The sequence below is a fragment of the Scardinius erythrophthalmus genome, assembly GCF_964197995.2.
Source record: "Scardinius erythrophthalmus genome assembly, chromosome: 5".
In the NCBI taxonomy this organism is placed as follows: domain Eukaryota; kingdom Metazoa; phylum Chordata; class Actinopteri; order Cypriniformes; family Leuciscidae; genus Scardinius; species Scardinius erythrophthalmus.
In genome coordinates this window covers 17,659,559-17,687,204 of record NC_138225.1, presented here as the reverse complement: position 1 = coordinate 17,687,204, position 27,646 = coordinate 17,659,559, and the positions used below count along the sequence as shown (strand labels likewise).

Sequence of the window (27,646 nt, the reverse complement as noted above, 5' to 3'; positions counted from 1 at the left end):
GAACAGGCATACTACATATTGTTTTTCTTTGCCAAATAATGCATGTTTATTATGCTACATCGCATTCATCCATGATTTTTACATCCATTCAAGTAAGCATAATATAAAAGTAGCTGATATGGTCCCTCAAAAAACAGAGGATAACACTATGTTAGCACCAATGACAGACAACAAATGTAAGACATTCCACATTGAAAAAAGAAGAAATTACGAAACAGAATTTGAAATCCCTGTCTTAAAATAAGTTATTTAAAACTTACATGATGAAATACTATGAATACTCTTGTTTGAATGCTTGGAAAGGATCAGACTGCTTGTGACATTTTCAGTCAGCTTCATAAGAGTTACAGAATGGAGAGCATAAATAATTCATAATGATTGTCCACAAAAACTGACCATCAGTCAAGGTCTGAGAAAAACAGGCAGAAAAAATAATAATAAAAAAAATAATTAAAAAAAAACGTTTAAACAGGGTCACCTGCTCCTGGGATGCCAGTGTTTATGAACTTCTGATATGAATTGGAATGCTTAAGGCTACTGGCAATATTTAAAGTATTAATACATTACAATTCATAATGTAATATAATTTCTAATAATACTGATAAAATAGGACTTTGGTAGAAAATATTATCCGTCTCATCATATTTTTCTTATGTATCAGTTGTTTCCTCTACAAACCCATATGACACTTAAATTATAACCAATAATATCTATAAGCAAGTAATCAGCTTGGTTTTCAAAATGCCAAAGTATATACCTGAAATGCATGTCACTAAAAAGGAAAGGAAATGGTCTCTTCAGGCCTTTATTTTTTGTAGATTTATGTAATATTCTTTCAGAAGACTCATCTGAGGAAACTCCTCTCACCTTGTCCAAACGCTTACAAAAAGACCTAAACCACAGATCCTTTTTAAAAGTTAAAAAGTGCACCAGAGTTCCTTTCATGTCTGAAGTGAGCTCACTTGAGAGTTATCCACAGTTTCATCTTCAACACCAGCAGCAAACAGAGAAAGAATGAGGTTTCAGAATTGCTACTGGCTCAGCGGTCAGAGGGGAAAAAAACAGCTTTTCAGTCTGTTAATCGAGTTCTCTATTGAAAAAGTGATGTTCAGTCCTGTAATACAGTAATGTTGTGACACTGAGCATAGTTGAACGAGTACCGTGAAATTACTGAGAGATGAAAGGTCCTCTAGAGAGGTGTAGTGGTTCAGGGCTCTTGATAATCTCACTGGTTGGCCGGGGTTTCTAGATGTTCTTTATCACCTCTCTTTTACCTATGGGTCACCTGGTTGTTGATCAGGCCAGGGAAAGTGTCTTCTGTCTCGGCACTAAAGGAGCCCCCTTAAAAGAGACACAGAATCACAGTGACGTTCACTATACAGGGTTCTATGCATGTTCATTTTAAGCATGACATTTCATGCAATTATGGTCCCAAAAATATTTGAAGACTTTAGATTATTCTTTAAACATATCAAGCCAAGCCTCTTTTTTACATTTAGACTACTATTCAAAATGTTGGGGTCTGTGAACTGTTCTAATGTTTATGAAAGAAGGCTTTTTATGCTCATCAAGGCTGCATTTATTTGATCAAAAATACTAAATATTATTTTTTAAATATTAATAGAATTTAAACTAACTTTTCTTTTTTTAATACATTTTAACGTTTAATGTATTCCTGTGAATGAAATCATTCAAATATGATTTCTTATTATCATTACTGTTAAAAACAGTTATTTTTGTGGAAACCGTGATACATTTTTGCAGGATTCTTTGATGAATAGAAAGTTCAAAATAAAAGCAATTATTTGAAACAGACATCTTTAATAAATGTCTTTATGGTCACTTTTGATCAATTTAATGCATCCTAGCTGAATAAAAGTATTCATTAAAAACAAAAACAAATAGACCCTAAATATTTGAATAGTAGTGTACAAGAATAAGCTAACTTTTCAGGTAAGATAAAAATAAAATAGCATGAAGGGACTAGTCACTAAAAAGAAGACGTATTTCTAAGTGTCACTAAAGCGTCCAAAAGTGAATCATTTATGGAGCCAGTGTATGTGAAAAAAGTAAGTCATTTTCATGGCAAGACAACGTGAGGAGGCATTCATGACGTTTTGTTTACCTATATGGCAATTATACATCCATATACGATGACCATCATATCGACATCTGCATTTGACAATGTTATTGGTGTAATCCGACTCAGCAACCTCATAATTGGGGTTAATTACAATCTGTCAGAGAGAGTGAAAACAGTCAGCTCAAAGATCTAATCACAATGCCAGTTTCCAAGAATCAGGATAATACGATTAAAAGAATTTCTTTGGTACTACAATTACTACTATTTCGGAAATGTCATTATTACCTGGAATGTGTAGTCTCCTGGTTTAACATCTGTAATGTCCACCCACTGGCAGTCAATATCATGCCTGTACGTATCCCAGCAGCCCACTGTGATCCCCTGCTCACCAAAGTTTGCACACTCGTATCTCTTCTCGATTCCTTAAAAAAAGTCAACAATACAAAGAGCACATCATCAAGTTGATGACGAGTTTACGCTACTATAAAAAAGGAACAGAAAACATAGAGTTAGAGTGAGGTCAACTTATTCTTACTATTGTCGGCTACAAAAACATGCACATTCTTTCATACCTTCATCACATTCTGAGTCCTCCAGACAGAAACTTGCTTTGTGTCCTTCTGCCACCTTGGTGCCATTGTTGCTAAGTAGGTCATAGTGGGTGAACACTTCCATACTATGATAGTGCCTGTAACAGTAAAAAGAAAATGATTTTAAAAACATTTACCTACAAGTAAAAGCCTACCATACCATTTAAAAGTTTGTGGTTGGTAAGATTTTTTAATTGTTTTGAAAGTAGTATCTTATGCTCACCAAGGTTGCATTTATTTGATCAAAAACACAATAAAAATAGTAATATTGTGAAATATGACTAATTTAAAATAACTGATTTCTATTTTAATATATTTTCAAATGTAATTTTAAAAGCTGTATTTTCAGTAGCCATTACTCCATTCTTCAGGGTCACATGATCCTTCAGGGTCAAATTATCCTAATATGCTGATTTGCTGCTCAAAAACATTTCTTTTTATTATCAACATTGAAAACAGTTGTCTCGCTTAATATTTTTGTGGACACCATGATCATTTTTTTTAGGATTCTTTGATTAATAGAAAAAGTTCAAAAGAACTGCATTTATTTAAAATAGAAATCATTACATATGTCTTTACTGTCACTTTTGATCAATTAAATCTCCCCTTACTGAATAAAATTATTCATTTCTTTAAAAAAAATTTACTGACCCCCAAGTTTTGAACGATACTTAGGTACTTAGATACTATTTAGTATATTATTTTTGTTCATGACATCAAAACATGGATATATGTAATATATTTATGCTCTTATGAATGATATCTGAATTCTACCTCTATTGTCTCCAGCAGTTATCAGACCCCCCTCACCTGTGGCAGTCATGCCAAACCCAGGTCTCTCTGGAGGCTTTGGGTCTGAAGTCAGATTGTCCATTGTTGTGGATCTGGGAGGAGAAGCGGAGGAGTCGGCGATAGGAGTTGGCTGGGGTGGCACTGGAGGTTGAGCCCAGGCAGTTCTCCTCATAGGCACACTGTAACATGATCATAGGTCGGTCTTCTAAGTATGTGGTCTGTTCCACCACCTGGGGGTTGAGCACCAGATCTGGGGCAGCTGGACGGAAATAAAGAACTCTTAGCTTATGTTTTAAAACAAGTAGTTCTAAAGAAAGGTTTCTCAATTATTTTTCATTGTCTTTAACTCCATATGACCTGAAAAAGAGATTTGTTTTAAACACATAATATACCACAAACTATATTAGTAATCATATACCCCGTGCAATGTGGCGCCAGGCGCGATGCAAGTGTTTTTTGCTAGTTTCAGCCCGACGCAGTTACCATTTTCACGTCCTGCGTCACGTTGTTTAAATAACAAATGCATTTGCGCCCATTTGTGCGCCCATGGGCATGCTGGTCTGAAAACGAGATGTGTTCAGGCGCATTGTTGGTGCGTTACTATTTAGAGGCAACTGAAATATTCAGTATAATATTCGCAATATTTTTTTTGTTATTTAAAGGGCGCATTAGTAATATGCGCCTATAGGTGGGTCCACAACGCGCATACACTCTGCTTATTGCACACACAGGGACGTGCAGCAGCACACAGACATGCCAAATATTAAAAATAAAAGGATTATAATGTAAAAGATTAGTATTGTGTACATAAACATATGGTGGAATCCGGCTTGTCCCGTAGATGGTCTGCTCGCGCGCTTTAACCTCGCGCACGAGCAGATTTGATTCCTCTCTGGAGAAGCATTCAGTCTTTCCGCTTGCAAATTCCTCCATGTAAATAGCGAATCCGCCATGGAGGGAGCACAACTGGCTATTAAAGGGAATGGGAAATGAAACTCTGATTGGTTAATTGCACGTTATGCCCAAAACACACCCATTACTCTACTTTTAGACCATGAGCCGGGCGCACCGACCATTTTAGCAAAAGTGGATTAGGACACACCCTAAGTGCACTTGCGCCGTGCGCTTTAGACCATGCACTTAGATCATTGAAATAGGGCCCTAAGTGTTGATGACACAATACCAACAGGCTTGCATGGAATTTTCAAAGAGACCAGTAGAGGTCAGTGTTTCTCCAGAAAATAATTAGTTGAAGCTAATAGAATTACATATATATAGTAAGAACTCTGAAAGTCGATTCATAAATATAAGAACAACTGTATTTGAATATTCTGATGACAATACTTACTCTCAGAGCAGGAAACTCCAGCAGCAAAGCGTCCTCCCCCTTTAGGGCAGCTGAGATATTCTCCATGATGAAGACAGTGGGAGAGAGACATCTCTGTTCCAGCACACCTCACCCCACTCATAACCACTGCATCTGCATTCACTGAACCAGGCCAGTACCATGTCTCCTATACAAACACAAAATCCCACCTCAGTTCAAGTGATTCATCCATCCCACAGGGGAAATGAAAGGTAGTGCATACACTGAATATAGAGACACTATTTATTATTAAACAGATGGCTACAGTATTAAAGATGAATCCAGTCATTTTTACTCATTAAAGTTTTAAACTAGGGCTGTCAAAAGATTAATCGCGATTAATCGCATCCAAAATAAAAGTTTGTGTTTAAATAGTATATGTGTGTGTACTGTGTATAATTCAATTTGTATATATAAATACACACACATGCTTGTATATATTTAAGAAAAATGTGCAATTTTTATATAAAAAAAATTATATTTATATATATAATATAAATTATATTTAAATATATACAGTATATGTATGCAAATATTTCTTAAATATATACATGCATGTGTGTGTATTTATAATTATACACAGTACACACACACATATATTATGTAAACACAAACTTTTATTTTGGATGCGATTAATCGCGATTAATCTTTTGACAGCCCTATTTTAAACATAAAGAAAGTAATAGAAATTTTGAAAAACATGTTTAAAATGAAGACTCAGTAACATAGCTGTTTTATTTTAAATGGAGCGAGTTGCATCATGGGAGCAGACATGTTGAGGTGTGTGTAATACTTATAAGACGTATATAATACTTACAGTACAGTTATGCTATTGTTAACTAAATCTATTCAAATAAAGCTGAAATAAAAATTAAATACAAAATACCGGTAGATAAAAAAAGAAATGTTGCATTGGCTGATAAGTTTATGTTGAAGTTCTAAAATTACTCAAACTAAAAATTGAAATAAAAAGAGAATTGTTTATAAATAATACTAAAACAACACTGTCTCAGTAACCTGTCTGTTACTGGTCACTCTTTTAATAAAGGAATCAAAGCTTATCCAATGGCATTGGTAACTGAAAACATTTCGTTATGCTACATTCACATCGCTAGGTGTCACTGTAAGACTGGCGTGAACTTTTTTTTTGCACCAGTCTTATTGAATGCACCGTTATGAAAGAACATATGTTAGATATTAAAATGAGAGAACACAAAGTTGAGGCAAAATGTCAACAGAGAAAGAGAAATCACTAACAGCAAAATGTAAAATAACCACAAGATGGTGCTATTTCCTGTCACCTTATCAAAACCTCTTGGACTTTTTGTTCTATTCGAGAAAAGTCCTCAGCAGCCAAGACCTACAGTAGCTTTGCACATCCGTGGCAAAATCAAAACACTAAATAGTTGCCTAAGGAGAATTAAATGTAATACCCAGAGCAACAAAATGTTCTTTTTGATGTCATATTTTTATAGTAGGCTAAGTTACCTACACACTAAAGTCCTATCTGTTTCATATAATTGAACCATTTAATTATTTTTAAAATAAAAACAGAGTCCGTATTGTTTAACCATTTCCAGACATAAATTACTTGTCAAGACAACAGTAACATCTTCAAAAGCAAACCTCTCCTTCCCTGCGGCAGTCAACGGTTTCGTTCTTTCTTATCTATTTAAGATCCATTTGATGAAGAGATATAATTTCCTCTTGGAATAGACAGTCTCTAACTCTCTTAAACACTTCCCAGGTGTAACCGTTTATCTTCAGCGCTGTCAAACCAGAAGGGAGTAATGGTTTCTCTTGGCAACCGTAAACACAGACATCTATAACAGTCAGAAAGCATGTATTTAAGAAGGTTAATCTGAGGAAAAAATACATGTCTTAACATCTGGTTGTTCTACTAATTACCATTAGAAACATCATTCTCACAGGACGACTTCAAGCTGAGCTGTGCCTCTAATAAAACTGGGATTCATTTCAGACTTTAAATATACACGTACACATGTTTTCTTGCAGTAACTCGTTTTGTCTAAGGCTATTAAAAGAAAGAATTCCACCTTGGACAGTTTCTTTGTGGACATATTTGACAAATAAATCACAATACATTCTTTAGAAGGTACACCAGTCTATTCTGTTTACAAAATCCCATCTGTGAATTGATAAATTAAATGTCATTAGACTAGACAACATGCCTGAGTATTGGAATGTTGCGATTTCTTATTAACAACCAGCAGGAAGTTGAAGGACACCACAGGAATCCCATTGTCACAAGATAGTCGATAAAAATCAAATTGACCTGAAACATTCCAGAACTTTGAAATTTGATTTGGTTTTAATAAAGTTCAGAAATCATAATAAGACGTCACTGAAAAACTTTCAGCCCACACAGAGCTTTGATTTCACTAACAGCAGTCCTCCACCATCCCTGCTTATACAAAAATAACTGAATAGTAATGCGAGTTTGGAATACCATGAATTTCTTCAAAGGGCCAACATCCAATTTACGAAGATCAAGGGATGATCTGGTTAGAAGGATAGACATACCTTACCAACAGCCTGTTGAGGTATCAGCAGTGTAAAAGGATCACAATGTGAGGCTCAAATGTTCATTTCGAGTAGTAAACATACCTGGAAAGCACTGCTTGCAAAGCCCAGGCCCAGCTGTCTGCAGACCACCATGGCCTCCATAGTGCCCCAGCCCTCACCGCACACAGTCCCCCACACCAGAGAACCGTTGCGCTCCATAAGAACCTCAACACGGCCTTCAAAGGGGTTATGCCCTCCACTCAACCGCAGCTGCAATAATAAAGAGCAGACTGGCCATGGTATACTATGACAGTAAAAATGCATTTCAGTAGTCAGTCAATTTGAGTGAGTTTTTACCCTCTGTTGGAAGCCCATGGCAGGAACATTGCACCTCACGCCTGCGTCCTCCTCGTGACTGCAGCCTTCAGAGTCTTTATCCTTATTGAAGGGACACTCAGTGACAGACTTCTCAAAGCCAGAACATTGAACCTCATTCATATGTACAGGGCCCATTCCTGGAAAAAACATGTTTTTATCCAGACACACCCATAAATGGTCACAGACACATGTTTAGTCCTAATAATAAAATCCCTACCTATATACACATATCTAATAATCATAGGAAGAAAACATAATTTACCCTGAAATTTTTGAAAGTATTTGGGAAATTGTTGTTTTCAAGAGAGAAAGAACTGAAAGAATTTAACCTTTCAATTCAGAGTTTATATGAATCTACTATGCCATTAAAGCTGCAGTCCGTAGTTTTTCCTTTTTGTCGCCATCTCTGTTCGAAATCTGTAATTGCAGTTATTCACGGAATTATCTACTTTACGTGGGTTGTGCCTCGGCACGGCACAGCGCGGATGAATCCAATGTTTTGAGGAGAATGTGCAGCTGTCAGTCACCGCGCCCGTGTGGATACTGACATTCAGAATCACAGACTCTACTTTTTGGAAGTATGACCAACATAAGAATTTTCACCGGAAAATGTCGTCTGAACAAATAAGTAACATCCAGTTTTGTTCTGACCAACTAAGGGAAAAAAAGCATTGCAGTAAATCACGCTGATTAAATCGAACGATTGCTTATCATATCACGGTAAACCATGCAAATTATACTTTGTATAATTTGTTCTCAATTGTTATGTTAACAACATCAGTATTGCGTGACTACATTTAATGTGTATTAGGGCTACCTGTAGTTCAGTACTCCGTAACTGTATGAATTAAGTGAACAAGTGCGCTACTGTTTCATAATTGAGTAAAAGAGTATGTAATACTTTCTTCATATGCAAATGTTACCCAATCATAGCAGTTCATGATGACCCCTTTAAATAACTGACTTTATGTTGTTTATATTTATATTGTACTAAGGAAATAAGAAATAATTAAAATATTATCTGAAAAATATTATCTGTAATGTCAGACCAGAAGAGAAACATTTTCAGCTTAATTATTTTTTTCTCCTCCCACACATCCTTACTTATTAAATTACTTTCATTATAACATTGTATCAATTCCCAAAAGCACTTTGTGCTATGAGTCCCTTAAAAGGGTCCAAGTAAATGCATGGAAGTCAGGGAGGTTGTAGCATTCCATCTACTGTAGAACCTTCAGATCAATTCAACTATACACACCTTGTCCAAGCTGACCTCCAGAAAGCGCCTCCTTGGCACTCCCTAATCCAAGCTCACGACACACCACAGTAGCTGCTACGAGATTCCAGTTGTCATCACAGATCGTGCCCCATTCTCCATTCTTCAACACCTCCACACGCCCCTCTCCAACTACAGCGCCACCTCTGAGACGCACCAGGGGTTGCTGTATGTGAAGGAAGAGGAAGACTAAATAAGAAAGACAGATTCCTTTTTGCAGAAAAGCTAAAGTGCTAAACTCAAAGTAGGAATTCATATTTAAGAAGTTTCACAGTAATTCAGGCAACAGGTTTACATCAGATGTGCATGACAAACTTTAAGAAATCATAATTAAGATGCTCATTACAAAAGTTGTTAAAAGCATTATAATTATTCAATTAAAACACACTGTTGGGGTAACGTTTGGGGTTAGTAAGATTTTTTTTCTCTTATGCTCACCAATGCTGCATTTCTTTGAGCAAAAAAAAAAAAAAAAAGGAATAACAGTAACATTGTCAAATACTATCACAATTTAAATTTTAATACATTTTAAAATGTCATTTATTTCTGTGATGGCAAAGCTGAATTTTCAGCATCATTACTCCAGTCTTCACTCAGTTTCACATAATCCTTTAGAAATCATTCTAATATGCTGATTTGGTGCTCAAGAAACATTTATTTTTATGATCAACATTGAAAACAGTTGTTCCGCTTAATATTTTTGTGGAAACCATGATAAATTTTTTTAAAAAAAATCAGGATTCTTTGATGATTAGAAGAAAAGTTCAAAGGAACAGCCTTTATTTAAAATGTATGTTTTTTGTAACATTATAAATGTCTTTACTTTAACTTTTTATCAATTTGATACATCACTGCAAAATTCCAAAACCTTCATCATTAAAAGAATGGATATATTCAGCAGGAATTCTTTCAGGACTACACAACAGACACTTCAATAGTGCAGATATACATCATGCTAATGAACTCACTGACCTCGCTGAATGGTATGTACCAGGCAGGCTTCCACATGGACTACTTAAATATGTAATTTGGAAAGAGTGATGTCATTTTCGGGTGAAATGTCTGTCATCATAGGGCTTTAGAGATTTAAAAATATCATTTTCTCTGCTCTCTAACATTAGTATTCATATAAACACACTTTCCGGCAACTGAAAATACTGGAATCGAAAACTTCCACTTTTGCCATACATTCTTCTTTAAATAAGTAAGAGACGATTCACTTTAAAGTAGCCGCTTACTCTAGATCAAGATTTTCTATAACCATGGTGATAAAGTGTGTTGAGATCTGTTCCATACTTAATAGTCTTCTCAAAGGTGAGAGTCAGAAGTTCAGTGCAAAGCAATACCTCATGTAGACATGTGGCTTCTTGTATTTTTGGAGTAAATGTATCATCTGGCCTCACCTCCTGTCTGAAGGCCTTCCTGTATCCTGACATGGGAGTCGGGGCGAAAGCTCTGCCAGGGACGCAGCTGACTACCACAGGAGTGCCCTGCTCACACGTGCTATTGGCTTTGATGGTGAGCGTGTGGCCCAGCTTACAGCTAGACAAATGAGCTTCATTTCCGGTGCAATTTATGGAGTAATCCCAGTAAGTTTGCTTTCTCCTGCGGGCAAACATCCTGAGAAACAAAGGAAAGGGAATTTGAGAATTGAGTTGAACAAACATAACTCACCCAAAACCCATGTATAGGCCCAACTGGAAGATTCTAGCCATAATAGGGCTAGTAAAGATTCATGACTGCATTAAACATTCAATACACTTTGAACTGCAAAAGGATGAAGCGCAGCTGAAGTGACGTCACATATTCCTGCAGGAAAAGCATTGCTCATCCTACAAAGAGAATATTTAACAAGCTCCACTGTCAGAAGTATACTGGCCATCAATCACACACAAAAAAGGACACAATCCACATTTGTTTTTTATTTAGACTCTAAGGGAGAGAATGTCTCACACTAGACTTGCTCCAAAGATCCCAACTATCGAGAAAACAAATGTAGACAAACACGCACATAGGCTTTGAGAGATACAAAAGAAAAGGTAGACATAACATTTAACTCACAGATTTGATCTAAAGTTACAGAAGAAAAATTGTTACAAAAGCTTGAACATTTAACCTGGTGTTTAATTTATAGTGTTTGTGAGAACAGCTGGGAGAGCTGTTATACTTCCATGCTATATCATCTGAGAACATCATCTGCTTGTTCCAGCCAGGGAAAGACCCATATTATTTACAGGAGCCATTTACAGACGGTCCTCTGAAAGGATTGTCCAAGTTTTCTTATGAAAGCACTGTATAAAGCCACAGGGCAGACAGAGGTAGTTGAAAGGAAGCCCATTTTGGCTCCACGCTGAAAAAACTACAGCTTTCGGCTACGTGTCCCCCCTCCCCCCAACATCGAGCACAGATTTAAAAAAACCAACGGTGCCTGCACATTTCATAAGGCACAGCATGTGCGGGGAAGCACGTAGCTTAGCCGAACAGTCCGAGATCATACAACCAACTATAAAGCTTTCATTTCTATTGTGCCTAAGTGATTGCTCATAAAGCACATTAATTACCATTCATTACTAACTAGGCATTTTAGTGCTGATTTCCACACAGTTATGAAAGTGCTCATGAAGATTTATGCAACTCTTGAGAGTCATTACGAACACAGTATGGAATGTAATAGCTTAGCAGAAAGTAGAGTTCAAGATATGTTCTCTGCAGATTTTCTCATTTATTTGCAGATTTTCTATCAGGCATATACAGAGATTTAAGAAGTGCTGAAGACTCGCTAGAAACATTCTTCATGATGCCGATGCGATTTCAAATACTCTTAAATAATGTTTCATTTGCCTAAACCAGTTGTTTATCTGACCAATGCTGATGGAAAAGCAGCTTGTCTATCTTTTTTATTTCCATGGGAGTATTTTCAGTCAGGCCTTTAAGATTGATGTCTGTCAGACACAAACAAAATACTGCTATTGTTGATGAATGTGTCAGACTGTTTACTCTAAGAGAGTCAACATATAATTAAGCAAAATAGCATGTTAAATTAAGATATATGATGTTTACATATGAATAAAAAATTAAATTGATGCAAGGATCAATTCAAATTTAAAAAGCAAAGCTGTATCTGAATTTGGGAATACACTATTAACAATGTGAAATTTCATGAGATGTATCCTGGTATGATTTAAAAAATATATGAAAATATATGAAAAAATAAAATTAGTTTTGTAATAAAACTCAAGCTTTGGATAACTTACAGTTCATTAGTCTACAAAACTAAAACCCTAAATATTTTACAAAATTTATATGGCCCAGTTTCACAGACAGGGCTTAGATTAAGACAGGATTAGGCTTTAGTTCAATTAGGTCATTTAAGTGGTTTTTATAAACGAAAATCCGATCCATGTCATCGGTATCGTGCCGATAATGCTGGCTCAGAACGCTAGATCGGAGATCGGAGGGGAGAAAAAAATATGATCCGATACGTGGAACGGTAGGCCTATGCATTCGTATTGAACCGAAACGGTACGTGCGTCACGGTTCGGTGCATGGATTTACACGGAGAATACACGGTATAAATATAAATATAAATAAAACTCGTGTGCACATTAATTAATGTAATGCGGAACTACTGTTAGATACGTGCATAGACATATGCGGGTTAGGGACACCTAATCTGTAGCCCCGCCTTTTAGCCCTGAACGCGCGTCTATTTCGCTTCAAACGCTCGCTATGCGCGTCCTATTCGCTTTGGACGCGCGAATGGATTCAAAATGTTCAAGCGTCGAACTAGACGCGATAGACGCGAATTTGACGCTCTATTCGCGTTTGGTGGGAACGCAGCTTAATGAACAGGCTGCGTTGTCAAGATTGCAATGCTAGTGTGTGTGTGTGTCAGAGAGAGAGAGAGGCACGGGCGCGATCGAACAGTGGAAACATAAAAACATACTCCGTCATTTTGTTCATACAGGACATCATTAAAACTGCAAAGTGTTTAGTCTACTTATATTTGTGTAAAACACAACATTGTGCTTTTGTCAAACTGTAAACTCTTGTCACACTGTAACCTACAACTGTCTGTCACCCAACCAAAATCACACACACACACACACACACACACACACACACACACACACACACACACACACACACACACACACACACACACACACACTGTTTAAAAGCAAAAATTATCTCATCTTTTGGACATGCATCATATTGCATTGGTTTCCACTTCTTGTCCTAAACCAGAGCACTAATCTGTTTATTTTTAAGTTACATATTCTACATTGATTAAAAAAGAAAATCAAATGTAAATAAAAATTTTAATGGTAGTATTATTTTACACAGAAATAAATTATAATTCAGATGGGAATAAAGTTAAAGTTTTTTTTTTTTTTTTTTAAATGTTTAAATTTTAAGGAAACAAATATATTGATCTGAAATATAGCAAATTAATTTTAAATTCATTCAGGTACAATTACCAAACATATCTCAAGGTCTTTTGGATAAAGGGTGGCAGTCTGTCATTATCAACTGTTGTTGTGGACTATATACTGGAGAAGTATTTGTTCTCCATTTGAGTGATATATTTTTATTGTGGCTAATTGAGCAAAGTGCTTCCATATATTTTATTATTAGTCGTATTAGATCAAGAATAAAATAAAGATATCGGATTGATATCGGTATCGGCAAATAGCCAAAGCTGCGGCATCGGTATCGTATCGGAAGTGAAAAAGTGGTATCGGGACATCCCTAAAAAAACACTACAGGTGTAATCTTGAGACAAAACAAAGGCACTGACATATTTTAAGATTTGTTAGTCAGTGCAAGTTGCTTTCAGTTAAAACTGCTCAAACATGCATTTTAGTCTGGGACAAGGCTTAAACCTTGTCTGTGAAACCGGGGGCATATGTTTTATACATCAGCTCACAGAGCCCCAGCAGTACCTTTATGGACCCCCAGGGGTCCCTGGATCTATAATTGATTAGACACTATTAAATCACAATGGATGAAAATTATGCTTCGTTCCATAGTTTAAATCCTGGGATGGAATTCCACAGACAACATGAACATCTTTTCAAGCAAAACATTTGGCAGCATAAATTCCAAATGAAACTGACCAAACTGTGGACCTCCATGTTGTGTACTCTGTTAGCATTTTGCTGGAGTGGGAGTGTAATGAAGTAGGAAATATTATCATAAGGCCATAAAAACCCTATAGGTTATATTCTAAAGAAATATCTGCACAAAAGACACCTCAACTTAAGGGAAAGCAAGCACTCACTTGTACACACGGGCATTGTATCTCTTGTCTCCTGGAAAGCCGAACATGCCGCAGATGACCCTGCTGTTCATCTGAGTCCAGTCATCATCACAGATCTGCTTCCATTTGCCTCCATCCTTCACTTCCACGTAGCCCTCTGTCACTGGGATGCGCTTACGATATGATGACAGGATGGGGCGAATACGAACATCCTCCACCTGAATGTTCAGACTCTGAAGGGCAAAAGAAGTCAAGTATTGTTACTGAAGTTGATTTAAGATGGACATTGATTCTTGTATTAGCAATAAATATAATAGCAGGAGGGTGACAAACTGCAGGCCAGACATTTTAGACACATTAAACATAAGCTTTAACAAGAAATGTCCTGTCTGTCAGTAAGGTTACTCCATTTTATCCACCATGTATATAATAAGGTACCCTCTGAATAGCGGAAAGTTTCCATTTGTTCTGTGTTAGCATTATTCAATGTACCCATGTTGTGAAACTCGTAACTGGACACTTTAACCACAGCCACTATAAAACTAAACCGGTTTTACAGTTCCATACTTCATTATAAACATCCTATCAGCAGGACTTGTTGACCTGCTCCACCTCTGAAAAATCTTCCAACTGTGTTTACCCTCAGGCCAACAACAATTCACGTCCGTGGCGAGACTATAAAAATGCGTTTAATGGCTTCTGACGTATATAGTAGATGGATAAAAAGGCAAACAAGAGGTTACTGCTTTCAAGCTCGCATCAAATAATCCCAGACACCTTGATAATCAGGCAAAGGTGTGTGGTTGAAATTATTTCCCCAAAATTTACTAGAAAGTCTGGAAAATTGAAGCACATATATATAAAGGCATATAGAAATATCAAGGCACTTCAACATACTGTATGGCCTTAGAACATAACGGCATCTAAATGCAGCTCATCCCATTTATTTATTTATTTATTATTAAAATTTGGACGGATTCCACGGTGTATAGGCCTACATGAACTGTAAATCCATCAGGAGGAGTGAAGCTAGATCATTTCAGTAGACTCCAAGACTACATGAAGGGCTTTAGCTGCAGATTTACATTCCTGTGCTATGATACCATGTGGGTTGAGTTTTGAGAGACTGTGTGTTGCTGTGCTCAGCAAATAGAGTGGCCTAACCATTCCATTACCCTCTGAACCTCATGCTATAGAAGAGTGGTGGGACTGCAGTGGATTTCTGCCAATTATTGTTTGGTGTTGAACTCATATTTGTGAAATTCAAACCATTCAAATGTTTGGGGTCAGTAAGATTTTTTTGGAAAGGAATTAATCAAAATCAATTGACATTAAAAACATTTGTAATTTACAAAATACTTTGTATTCATAAATAAATGCTGTTCTTTTGAACTTTCTATTCATCTAAGAACCATTTAACATTGATAATAATAAGAAATGTTTCCTGAGCACCAAATCAGCAGCATGTGGATCATGTGACACTGAAGACTGGAGTAATGGCAGCTAAAAATCTGCTTTGCCATCACAGAAATAAAATACATTTTAAAATATATTCAAATATGATTTTTTTTATAATTGTACTGTTTTACTAGCCTGGGTTTCCACATGCTGCCTTGCGCGCAGCACAATTTTATTCACGCTCCTAGGCAGCCTGGACACCATGGACCAGATTTTCCCCTCAAAAAGGGAACCAATCACAGAACGGGGAGGGAGCAGCAAGACGATGACGACGTCTATGCGACACACCGAAGCAGTTTGTCTATATCTATGGATCCAACATGGCAGCAGACGCGAAGTTACCTTTCGATGCAGCCTTAGATAGTGTTCTAAGTAGTTTAGAACGCAAATTTATTTAGTCTTCTTCCTCGTCCAATTTCTGTCGCTCTACATACGTCATCTGGTATAATTGAAACGATTGGCTATGAGCTACGTACAGGCGCATTTGATAGACATTCGTAGCGCCCAATAAACGGCTCTGGGCATTCGTAAACCACGCCTCAAATACGAGAAAATTAACATGTGGTTCCCAGACCACGTCTCAATGAGAAGAGCTCTGACGTTAGCCAGGCTACTGTTTTACTGTATTTTTGATCAAATAAATACAGCCTTGATGAGCATAAGAATCTTTTTTCAAAACAATAAAAATCTCACCAACCCCAAACTTTTGAACTGTAGTGTATGTGTTAAAATACAACATTAAAGTTCAATTTAACTAAAGCCAAAGTTAAGGCACTAAGGTTGAGCTAAACGTTTCATTGTCTCTCCCACAATACAATTGTATTAAGTAAAATGAAAAGGGAAATAACTGCAATGACCAGACATTAAGGGGCTCTTTGGCCTGAAAAGAAGTTGAAGACCCCTGCTGTAGAACATAATTTTTCCATGAAATGTATGAAATGAAGAGTATGAGAAATGAAGTGGTCGCCACTGGGAGGCTCTTTCCTCTGATTCACCAGACAACATAAACCGGAAAAAAGAAGCTGTCTTTCATTAAAAAAAAGTCAAGCAAGTAATATAAGCTGAAGTCAGGTATTTCAAACTAGGAATGAGAATGTGGTTGTGGATAAACACGTGGCAAACTAAAATGGTATCCTTACTGTACCACACTGGAAATGCAAGCAGTGCAAGCAGTGCAATTATGTGGGTTTATTCCAACATGGATACACTTTGGATAGAGTTCTAGAATGATAAGGCTATTATGTATTTTAAAATGTCTAGCATTTCCACATGAGGTAAAACTAAACAGATGAACCACCAAACACAAAATAGTCATTCCTTTAAATCAAGAGACTTTTTGTGAATGGAATGGTCAGTCATTTTCCCAGTGTCTCTGACCAAGCTGTTAGAGCTGCAGGTTGAGCGGATTTAATGAAGAACTGTGTGTTTCCAAAATCTAAATTGGACACTGTGGTCAACAACAGGCTTCAAAATATAGAAGTGGCTTCCGTGTCATGGCGCAAACCCAAGTAAACTTCTCACAAACAGTTATTGTTATCCAAGCTACTTTGTGATGCAACAAAGCATTCCCATCAAAGGTTGAAATAATAATAAAAAAAAAAAGCTATGGGAATACACCAGCTAAAACGGCACAAGCAACAAAACCATCTTTACACAGCATCAGAACAAACAGCTTCATGAATTTTTTTAATGCGTTAAATAAAACAATGTTTGATGGATAATCCAAGTAATTTCCCATGCGCCCTAAGAAAGTAGCTCGGTAGTCTTGGTAAATGGGTTTTTCCAATAAGTGAGTGAAGTCACCATTTACTTTGTGACTGGATCAGCGAGTTTAATGACCAGTGCACATATCTGCAGCTACACAGGGTTTCCATTAACTCTTTTCTAAACAGGTAATGTGCAAGGTTTCAAAACAGGTTGGAAGAAAAAAACAACTGAGGTGAGATTTATTAGTACAAAAGAGGAAGAAAAAGATTTCCTAAACATGTGTGGCTGGCTTCTATGGTAACTGGAAGAGGAGGGGATTCTGTAGCTATAGGAAAGAAAAATAGAGCAGCTGGGATAGCGATTTGTGAGGGCTTGTCCTTCAGTAGATGCAAGTAAGCATCTCAGGAGATTAGTCTGTCTTTTAAAAAGAAAAAAAGTGAGCCCTTCTACTGCTCATACAGAAGGAGTCAGAGGCACATGTGGTGAACTGACAGGCATTCTTCTACTGGCCGGTACACAGACTGTGCAAAGGAAAATGTCACACAGCCCACATTGTTTTTCCCTTAAAACAAGAAGAGTGAGAGAGCATGTTCTCTTCAACTAAACAGATACACCAACGCTTTCAGTCCACAAAAAAGGCAAAACACATCTTATGAGTGTTTTCTGTAAAAGGAATAATTACATAAAATAATACAAATAACATAAAACTTTTCTACAATTCAAAAATTCGAAAATATAATGAGAAGCTCAAATGTCCGTTAAAATGTTCTACCTAAAAACTTTAACATTGAAATTAATGATTTTATTATTCTTTTTTACCACTTTTAATTACTTTACTCACAAAGGAATTTGAGATAAATCTCGGAAAACTAAAATTGGTACAAATGGCAGATATTATTATCACAAGAAAACTGGATGGAAACAAAGAAAACAAAGACATTGTGGTAACATTTTTTAATAATCGAATATAACAATCATCTTTCTGATTCAAAATATGTTTCTGTTATGTGTGAACTACCCCCAGAAGAAACTAAAGTAACTAAATATGGTGCCCTCTTTTAAAAACTCTAGTGACTCCTGTCGTTAACTGTTTGTGTTTGTAACTCTCTCTTTGCAAAGACATGTTAAAGAATGCCTCCTCTTCAGATGGAGCCTATTTCCAACTACCCATTTCCCTCCCCCAACTCATAATAGAACAATGTTTTAGCAGTTAGCTCAAAGTTTTTGAATGCAGGTCTGTTACTGAGCTTTTCAAAATGGTCTAGATCGACAACAGTTAACAAAGAACACATAGACCATTGCTGGACAACAGTCCTGGCCTGTCTCGGCCTGTCTCGTCCTGCGCCATTGCACAAACTGATGATTATCTGTTTCTTAAAATAGCAGGATTCAAGTAGCGTGGTCCATTCCACTTATCTGGTGCCCATGTATAATTGGCTTTATTTCTTTTTCTGACTGCAACTCTTTGACCAGTTATTTCTGACCAAACAGTCTCCTATAAGAACACTGAGGGAAAAAAACATTAAAGATCCGGGTCGGTTTTCAAGGAAACCTTATACATACAGACATCTTTGAATCCTCAGGAATGTGAAAAATGTGTTTTTCCACTTGGGTCAAAAGCAAAATGTACAATGAAAACCACAAGCAATGATCGCATAATACGCTGAATGTGGACAACAAAGCATTAAAGGCCAAGCTAAGACTTAGGAACATAGAATAACTTAAAGTCTTCCCACAGTAAATATTACTGCAAGTCACATTAGCTGTGGTTTGATTGTCATTTTCAGAGATTACTTGCTACATAGAGATAAACATCCTGTTAAATATAGGGAGGTCACCATCCCAAAAGTATGTAACTAGAAGGGGAGAGGCAGATAAATAAACAAGATGAACTTTGTCTAAAAGACAGAAAGAAAGCAATGTAAGTAAAATCCTTGCATTACAAGTAAATGCAAGTGATACCTTGTTACTAAGCAAATAACAGATGAGTAGATCGAAATGTAGTAGTTTAAGGAACATTATGGGTTATTTTCAATCTAACATCCATCAAGGATCTGTGGCATGCTATTCATTACCACAGACTGTAATTTTGACTCATTCCTCAGTTTTTAAAAGCAGAGGAAAAAACATTTACAATGAAATCCTATAACCAAAGTATTACTTTTTCCTTTGTCTGCACAAATGTAAGATATAAGCGAGTCAAAATTTGACCTTTGTCTGTATAGGAACGCATAGCTGCATAACATTTACATTATATGCATGCTTAATAAGAATATTATTAAGAATATCTGGAAATTTTGGTTTGAAAAATGTTTAAAAAGGGGGCTTTTATGGAACCTGTAGAGTAAGAATAAATGTACACATACTGGGCCAGACTCCAGAGAAGAGGCCACAGAACATATTAGTCACTAGAACAATAAAGGCTGAGTGTTTCTGAGCTGATCAACAGCATCTGTCTGAGATGAAGTTCTGGCAGTGATCATGTTTAACTTCAGCTAACAAAACCAAATGATTTCTAATAAGAATTTCTATGAAATTCCTTACTATAAAAAATACATCCACGTCATTTTGAGCCATTTGTGTTGTAACACTGTGAATGTTCCGGAATCCTCTATAGAGCTGAAAGAAACACATTCATCAACTCTTCAACAAATAAATAATGTAACTTCCTCTGAACTCTGTAGTTTCTCATAAAGGCACAACCCCCCTGTGATTGTAATTAAGGTATTGCATAACATGTGTCTGTATGACACAGGCTTCCAGCTGCTTTTGCGTGTCCCACTCTCCCATGATTATGGCGGACGAGACAAATTATGCTAATTTTATCGAGGACTTGGACTGTCTAGATTTATCAGAATAAAGAAAGTTGGGTTTATTCAGCTTTCAGGTATAACGCTAAATAAATGGACTAAAAGCCTAGACACAATAAAAAAAAAAAAAATTCTTTCCAAGCAGGGAAATAACATCTTGTTCACTTACATTAAAATTAGGTCGTAAAAAAAAAAAAAAAAAAACAGATTCGACCTCGTCACGCAGATTATAAATATTTTAGGCTTTTTTTTTAGATGGGCTCAGAAAAGTACATTGTATCTTTGATCTGGTTTTGAGTCCAAAAACAACTTTAACAAATAATTAGATCAATGTATATGGTAAAGTGGATAAGTGACCAAAAACTTTACAGTTTTTTTATGACAACTGTTATCCATATCGCTACCTGGAAATTTGTTGCGTTCACGTTTTTTCCCCATGGTCTGTTTGCATCTTGTTTTAGAGCCTCATCTTTGGCCTCTCCTCCACATCTCTGCACCACACTTGCATTACATCATTTTTCCCATTTAAACCCAAGGAAGGCTACAGTGGGTTGCTTATGAACATTCCCAGATGACTTGAATGTGGCCAGCATTATGGTGAACCTCCCTGTGATTTAACTGCCTTAATGTGGAGCCCCGTGCAGGCTATCAGTAGATGGAAAAGCTGACTCTGCCTTTCTCTCCAGGTTTCTCAGCTGGAGACTAGTAGAAGCTGATCTAAGATGTCTACTTCCCCCTAGCCCTTGCTTGACTCATATATTCCATGTTATATTAGAAAAGGCAATCATACTTTGAAATGAAATTCAGACACAATAGGCATCTTTTTGAAAACTGCGTATATTTATTCAGATATGTTCTTACTGCATATTATAGTGGTGAATTCTGACTGCTCAGAAGGGCTTTCATTGAGGTTTCCATTTAGCCTTACACTGAGAATCACAATCAGGGTTTCCAAAATCTTATTTGTCACATCCTCTAAAGTCTGTGTTTCATCATAAACACACACATAAATTACACTTCCCTTTGTTTACAGGAGCGCCTATCATGACATATTTCTTTGATTGCTTAATACATTCTTTCTTGATGACACTGTCGGCTCAAAGCAGCTTGTGTATGGAAAGAGACAGAGGATGGGGACAAGTCCTGTTATTACTCTAACAGGACAAAGAAATTAATTTAGACAAAGCCAAGCAGCATAAATATGGGTAGCGTAAAAAATGTGTCAAGAAGGTGTTTGAACATTCCATTGCCATATTCCTTGCAACCAAAGCCACTTAGCTCTGGGTGGAAAAGTAAATGGAAAAGAATGCATTGAGGATTGGAAAAGTGATCAAAAGGAAAAAAGCAACAATAGTTTCAGAGGTGTTATGCACCTAGTTTTCCCAGCCTGGAATGCAATTTTACGGGGGGGCCACAGCAACAACCTGCACCTGGTCCCTGGACCCTGGACCCTGAACTCAACTGCCAGTGAGACCCAATTATATGCTTTTGAATTATGAACCAAATTGAGAACACAAGTTATTAACACCTTTAATGTTGCTATTCCAGAATATTAACTGAATTCTCACAAACCATTTACTGAATTTTCCGGGAATCTATGGTTTCACTTTTTTTATATGCTATGGCATCTGAAAGAGGACAGAATCTCTATATCAAAACAAAGGCGAAAAAGAAGCAGAAACAAATGATAGAAGCATTGCTTTTGCACATGTTGTAGTCTTTGCCAAAAATGCTTTTTGTTCAAAATGTTGCCACATTCAATTGTTAATAAAAAAAAAAAAGAATGCATGAATGGGCCATGAAATTTTTGTGAAAATGATCAAAAATGCTGGTGGTGGCTGGCAACATGTTAAAAAAATGCTGGTGGGGAAAAAAGTTACAAATATTAGGCATATAAGTCCTGCATCAATTCAGTCTTCCACATATTCTGTAGCTTACAGAAACAAATGAATTGAACTATCAGCACTGGACACCACAAGGCTAAAATGCACCCGTTTGTGAATCAGAGGCTGCATGTCCTCTATATGCGACAGATTGCCCATGCATATATAATACATATCTAATTAAATACTAAATCTCTTTGTTATGTTGACACAATTTTGGAAAGATTCCCCCAACCACTTGCACACAATAACGGGTTGCTTCTGCATAAACCACATAGGCTGAATGATATTTTGGCTTCAAAATGTCAAATCGGTATCGGGCCCGATACTGAGCTCATGTACTCATACTTGTACTTGTAAAAATGCTCCGATACCAACAACCGATACCAGGCAGCGTTTTTACACTTGTGTCCAGACAAAGAAACACTGACAACATAGAGTATAATGGGGATAAAAAAGAAGGCTGTGAAGTAAATGTATCCTATTAGTGGAATATTAAATGAAATTTAGTAACACATAGCTGTGGTGCGCCAGCTGATAAAAGAAAAACACAGTGGATTGAGCGCGCAGCTGCACAGACGCACGAGCGCATCACTTTTTCACAGACATCAGTGGAAAGTTTGTAGTTCAGTCAGATGTCAATGGCAAAGAAAGAAGAATGAGGTATGTAGCTTATTAACGTTAACTGATTAGAGAGAGAGAGAGAGAGAGAGAGAGAGAGAGAAAGAGAGAGAGAGAGAGAGAGAGAGAGAGAGAGAGAACTTCTGTTGAATGCTCTTGATTGCTGATCGTTCACTCAGCACGTGTTATTTGGATTCAAACTAAATCGTATATGCAAGTAAAAAATGAACTGTTACCTGATTTAGGTATAACGACTGATTCCCTACATTATTACAGGACGTGTGCAAGTCAAGAAGTTCCATGAACGGAAACATCCAAAGCGCGCACCACGAAAACCAGCGTCTCAGTGCGCGAATACTGAATTGAATTGTCTTATAAACCTGCTGCTGTGTTTTAATGTTAATGAAACAAAGGACAAATAAATTACTCACTACTCTTGACTAAATAGGCTACCTTTTGTAACTTTACAAAAAGATCTATCTATATTTAATTTATTCAGTAAGGAATTTGCAGTGTTTTTTTTTTCACATTTGATTGATTACTGTAGTTTTTGTTGTAGTATCAAAATTGGAATAAAGAATTGATATTTAACTGTGTCCAAACATTTGTACCACTGACTCAGTCCTCAGCACTGAGCCCTGCTGGAGCAGCTCTAAATATGTGCTGTACTACTAAATGAAAGATAGAATATGATAGAGCAATATAATGAAGAGTGAAAGTAACAGAAGCTCATACAATGCATTTTAGCAGGCTTAATTAAAGGGATAGTTCACTTTAAAAGGAAACCAAACAGTTAACTGGTCCCATTGACTTTGATAGTATTTTTTTTCCTACTGTGGAAGTTAATGGGACCAGTTAACTCAGGGATGGGAAACTTCGGTCCTGGAGGGCCACTGTCCTACAGAGTTTAGCTCCAACCCTGAAAAAATCACCTGCCTGTAATTTTCTAGTAATCCTGAGGACCTTGATTAGCTTGTTCAGGTGTGTTTGTTTAGGGTTGAAGCTAAACTCTGTAGGACAGTGGCCCTCCAGGACCGAAGTTGCCCATCCCCGAGTTAACTCTTTGGTTACTGACATTCTTCGAAATATCTTCCTTTGTGTTCAGCAGAAGAAATAAATTCATACAGGTTTGAAACTTGAGGGTGAGTATATGACAGAATTTTCATTTTAAAGTGAACTATCCCTTTAAGCATCAAAATAACTGAAGGAAATATTTATTTGATGAACAAATTAAGCCAACTAATATGATTTATATTCTTTTGTTTTATCTACCAATACATTTAAAAATTACAAATGCAGTGAAAATACAGGTATCGGTTATACGGGATCGGCGAGTACCAAAAATGAAAGTATCGGTATCGGACTCGAAAAAGTTGTATCGGTGCATCCCTACTAAAAGGAGATCACTTTGGGTGACTACTATTCATTTTGTACAAAATAATAATAATCACATGTTTATTTTTGTCTACTGGAAGTTGCATTCAAAATCCATTTGGCTCAAAAACTTGAACGGGCATGACGCCCCTGAATAGTTTTATACAATTGTTTAATGTGCTATGAATCATCACTGGTAGCGTATATATAGTCCAGAGTCAGACCTATTACAGTCTAGTTTTACACTCATATAATCATTTGCATTTTTTTAAAATCATTTTTTACCTTAGTATGTTAGCGCTCATTTCTTATTTCTTGTTAATTTTTATATATTATTTCTTTCTGATTTTTATATTGTAGAAATAACTTGTTTGTTATGTGTGGTGCTATGTTTTTGTGTATTGAAGCTGCTGTGACAATGCAATTTCCTGTATCAATAAAGTAGCAACAACAACAATAACTGTGGAAACACATCTGTGCTGAAATTACTTACATTGATGTTGTTGGTCAGGGTGTTAACAAACTTGAATCCTGGGATTCTCTTGTCGCTGCAAACCACCCCGACATCCTCAGTATGCTTGCAATCAGACACACCAATGCCATTAGACTCACACTGAGCCAAACTCCTCTCCTTCCCCGTGCAGTGGACATTGTCAAACCAGATACGGCCTAAAAACACAGAAAGTCAATGCATATGTATTATGACTATTCATCAATTCTCCATGGAAGAATATTATATTGAATGATTAAGTTTAACAATATAGGATGTAAACTGGCATTCACTTATATTTATTTTATATTACATGTTATAATACTATACTGTACTATTTACTGCGACGTCATTTTAGTTGAGAAAAATGCATTCGTTTCAGATTATATCAAATGCATTGTGAATACAACAAGCTTACCTTCTCCCTTCCCATATTTAGATGATGGAAACCAGGAGACTGCTTCAAAATAACCCAATTCTCTGCACACAACTTGGGCTGCGTGAATGGTGAAATCATCATCACACACAGTCCCCCATTCCCCTTCATAGAAGACCTCAACGCGCCCTTCGTTGTGCTTGCGTTTCTCTCCTGCCAGACGTAGCTGTATCCTGGGTGTATCTGCAGGAAGCTCTGGAGCAGTGTAAAGATCCTGGGAAGAGTCCTGGTAGCCCGGAGGGTAACCCAAGTGCTCATACTGTGCGTAGCTCTGACTCCATGCACACAACAGTACAAATGATACAGACCAGAGGGCCAGCATAATGAAAGAGGCTCAGACGGTTTTTATGGCCTGCAAAAAAGCAAAAGTGAAGAAATGGGTGTTTTTTTGTTATTATTTAAAAGACAGCACAGAAGGACATGTTTGATGATAACAGACATAATTCATGCATTTTAAGATTTCAAGCCACCCATTTATCTGTACTTTTTTAATCAAAAGAACTTTTATTAAAGCCATAAGCTGTGGGAGAATAGCATGTGAAGTCTCGTTCATCACCAAACCAGCCCACATCAAAGCGAGCAATAATGAGAACGCAGAGGCTTGTTTAGACCCCACTGTGGCAGACTATTCATCTACATTGCCCATGACCTAAGCAAAAAATAATTTTGAATACCATGGAAAAGAATCAAGTTCTTAACAGAAAATACAGTTTAATTGCAGACTATTCATCTACATTGCCCATGACCTAAGCAAAAAATAATTTTGAACACTATGGAAAAGAATCATGTTCTTAACAGAAAATACAGTTTAATTGAGCATAACAGTGACAGATGTTTAAACACTTTGATTAGGATGGTAGATATTCTCTTTCAGTGACACAAGATAATGTGCTGATGGAAATATGGTAAGCATGAGTAGATGAGGTAACTGCTTTCCTGACTGAAAAAAAAAAAACAATTTATATACATGGAGTACAAAAGTCCACATTGAACATCTGGCATTCAAAATACATCGAATTGTAGGGTTTTGAAATATGCAAAACAACTAAATGTTAGGATGTAAAATGAATAATAAATATTTAGGATTCTACACTAAGTTCTTTTGACATTGAGAAATATTTTGTGCAAAATGTCATTCTCAAACAATGCTGGTTTTGCACAAACATGTGCAATGATGTTATTTTTCCAATCCAGTTTACTCAAATTCATGTGATGATCATATAATTTGACTACAAAAATTATGGACAGAAAATGAGAAAAAAGCAAAATACAGCTTAGGGTTCTCAGACATAAATAAATGACATTCTCAGTGCAAAAAAATAATATGATTAATAGGGTGAGCCTTCAAGACTTTTATGTTCTCCCGTCTGGCATGTAAGCTGTTTTTTTTTTTCCAAAGGCGAGAAAATCAATAATGTAGCCTGCTTCAAAGGGCTCCCGTAAGATTGCCACTCCAAGATAAAAGAGGCACTTCTACAAAAGCATTTTTTAAAGACTTCCACTCACTTTCACACTCACACACACACACACACACACACACACACACACACACACACACACACACACACACACTCGAAATGTTATTGTCTAAAATACATAAAAATTGTGAAGCTTGCAACCTAAACTTAAACTAAATGTGAAAACTAAATATATATATTTATGTATTATATAAAATAGCCTATAAAGTAGCCTATATTTATAATGATATAAATATATATTTCAAGATTATTAAAACAATGCATCTTCAAAATTAATTATCCAACATTTCCATCCTCTGCTCCCAGCCAAACATCGCATTAATTTAAAGATGTGCTTGGTCTGAAGTGAATCTCTGTAAATCCCACCTCTCAGTACAGATAGTTCAGAAATGTATTTGTGACATGCTTTTGTTCGACTGAACAAAACCTATAGCTTTGTGTCTTCTACAGCTTTAGAAGTGACTCACATTCCTGTCCTACAGACCTGTTTGTCTGTTAGCATTCTGCACTTCCAGACAGCAAGTCCCTTGACCACCATGAATAGGATTCAGACCACGATACAAGGGTTCACAAGTCAAAGGATCACAATTATGTGTAATACTTCCTAAACATAATAGCCCAGTGTTCGGCCTGATATAATAATAATTAATAATAAAAAAAAATTGTTGTTAAAAAATTTGAGTTGATCTCATGCGGTCACATAAAAACACGGCACATCTTTCATCACTCATTTAGAAATAAAATGCTTGTACTTGCATCATATTCCACTGACTCAAGCATGACGTCATACGTAACCATTAGAAAACATTTTTTTTTCAAATATCTTACAAGAAAACGTGCAGTAGCCTACTGTAAAACAGAATGAAGTCAGAATGTAAAATGTTTAAAAACTAAATATTCAGTAGCCTACAACAACAGTAGCGCTTTTTCTTTGAAAGAAGCAAAAACGAGATTATAAAATACAGCTTAATAACTCAAAGCAGATGCAGTTGTTAGCTTACTTTTGCTGCGAGTGCAAATTTCACAGTAGAATACTCCTCCGAAATGTGAATCTCTGCTTCTCTCAGCTGTTGCACATCCCCTAAACTTTCACTGGTTGATCTCCTGTAATTTCA

At 36.5% G+C, this 27,646-nt stretch overlaps 1 protein-coding gene across 1 annotated transcript; it reads right to left on the bottom strand.

The window, feature by feature from the left end:
* On the bottom strand, window positions 1–27,646 carry loxl2b (lysyl oxidase-like 2b). Its single transcript, XM_081366890.1, has 14 exons — window positions 27,533–27,646; window positions 25,036–25,405; window positions 24,621–24,796; window positions 14,296–14,507; window positions 10,415–10,631; window positions 8,994–9,177; window positions 7,715–7,872; window positions 7,460–7,627; window positions 4,814–4,979; window positions 3,484–3,724; window positions 2,656–2,771; window positions 2,369–2,505; window positions 2,126–2,237; window positions 1–1,341 (listed from the first exon to the last, which is right to left on the bottom strand). The coding sequence occupies exons 2-14, from the start codon at window positions 25,373–25,375 to the stop codon at window positions 1,271–1,273; spliced, it is 2,298 nt and encodes a 765-aa protein (XP_081223016.1). The 5' UTR covers window positions 25,376–25,405; window positions 27,533–27,646; the 3' UTR covers window positions 1–1,270.

Bases quoted from the DNA above. Each gene is read 5' to 3' on its own strand.
- loxl2b (XM_081366890.1), bottom strand. From the start codon at position 25,375: ATGCTGGCCCTCTGGTCTGTATCATTTGTACTGTTGTGTGCATGGAGT. The intron at 9,178-10,414 runs GTGAGGCCAGAT...CTTCACATACAG, and splicing joins GGAAGGCCTTCAGACAGGAG to CAACCCCTGGTGCGTCTCAG. The intron at 7,628-7,714 runs GTAAAAACTCAC...TTATTATTGCAG, and splicing joins CCATGGGCTTCCAACAGAGG to CTGCGGTTGAGTGGAGGGCA.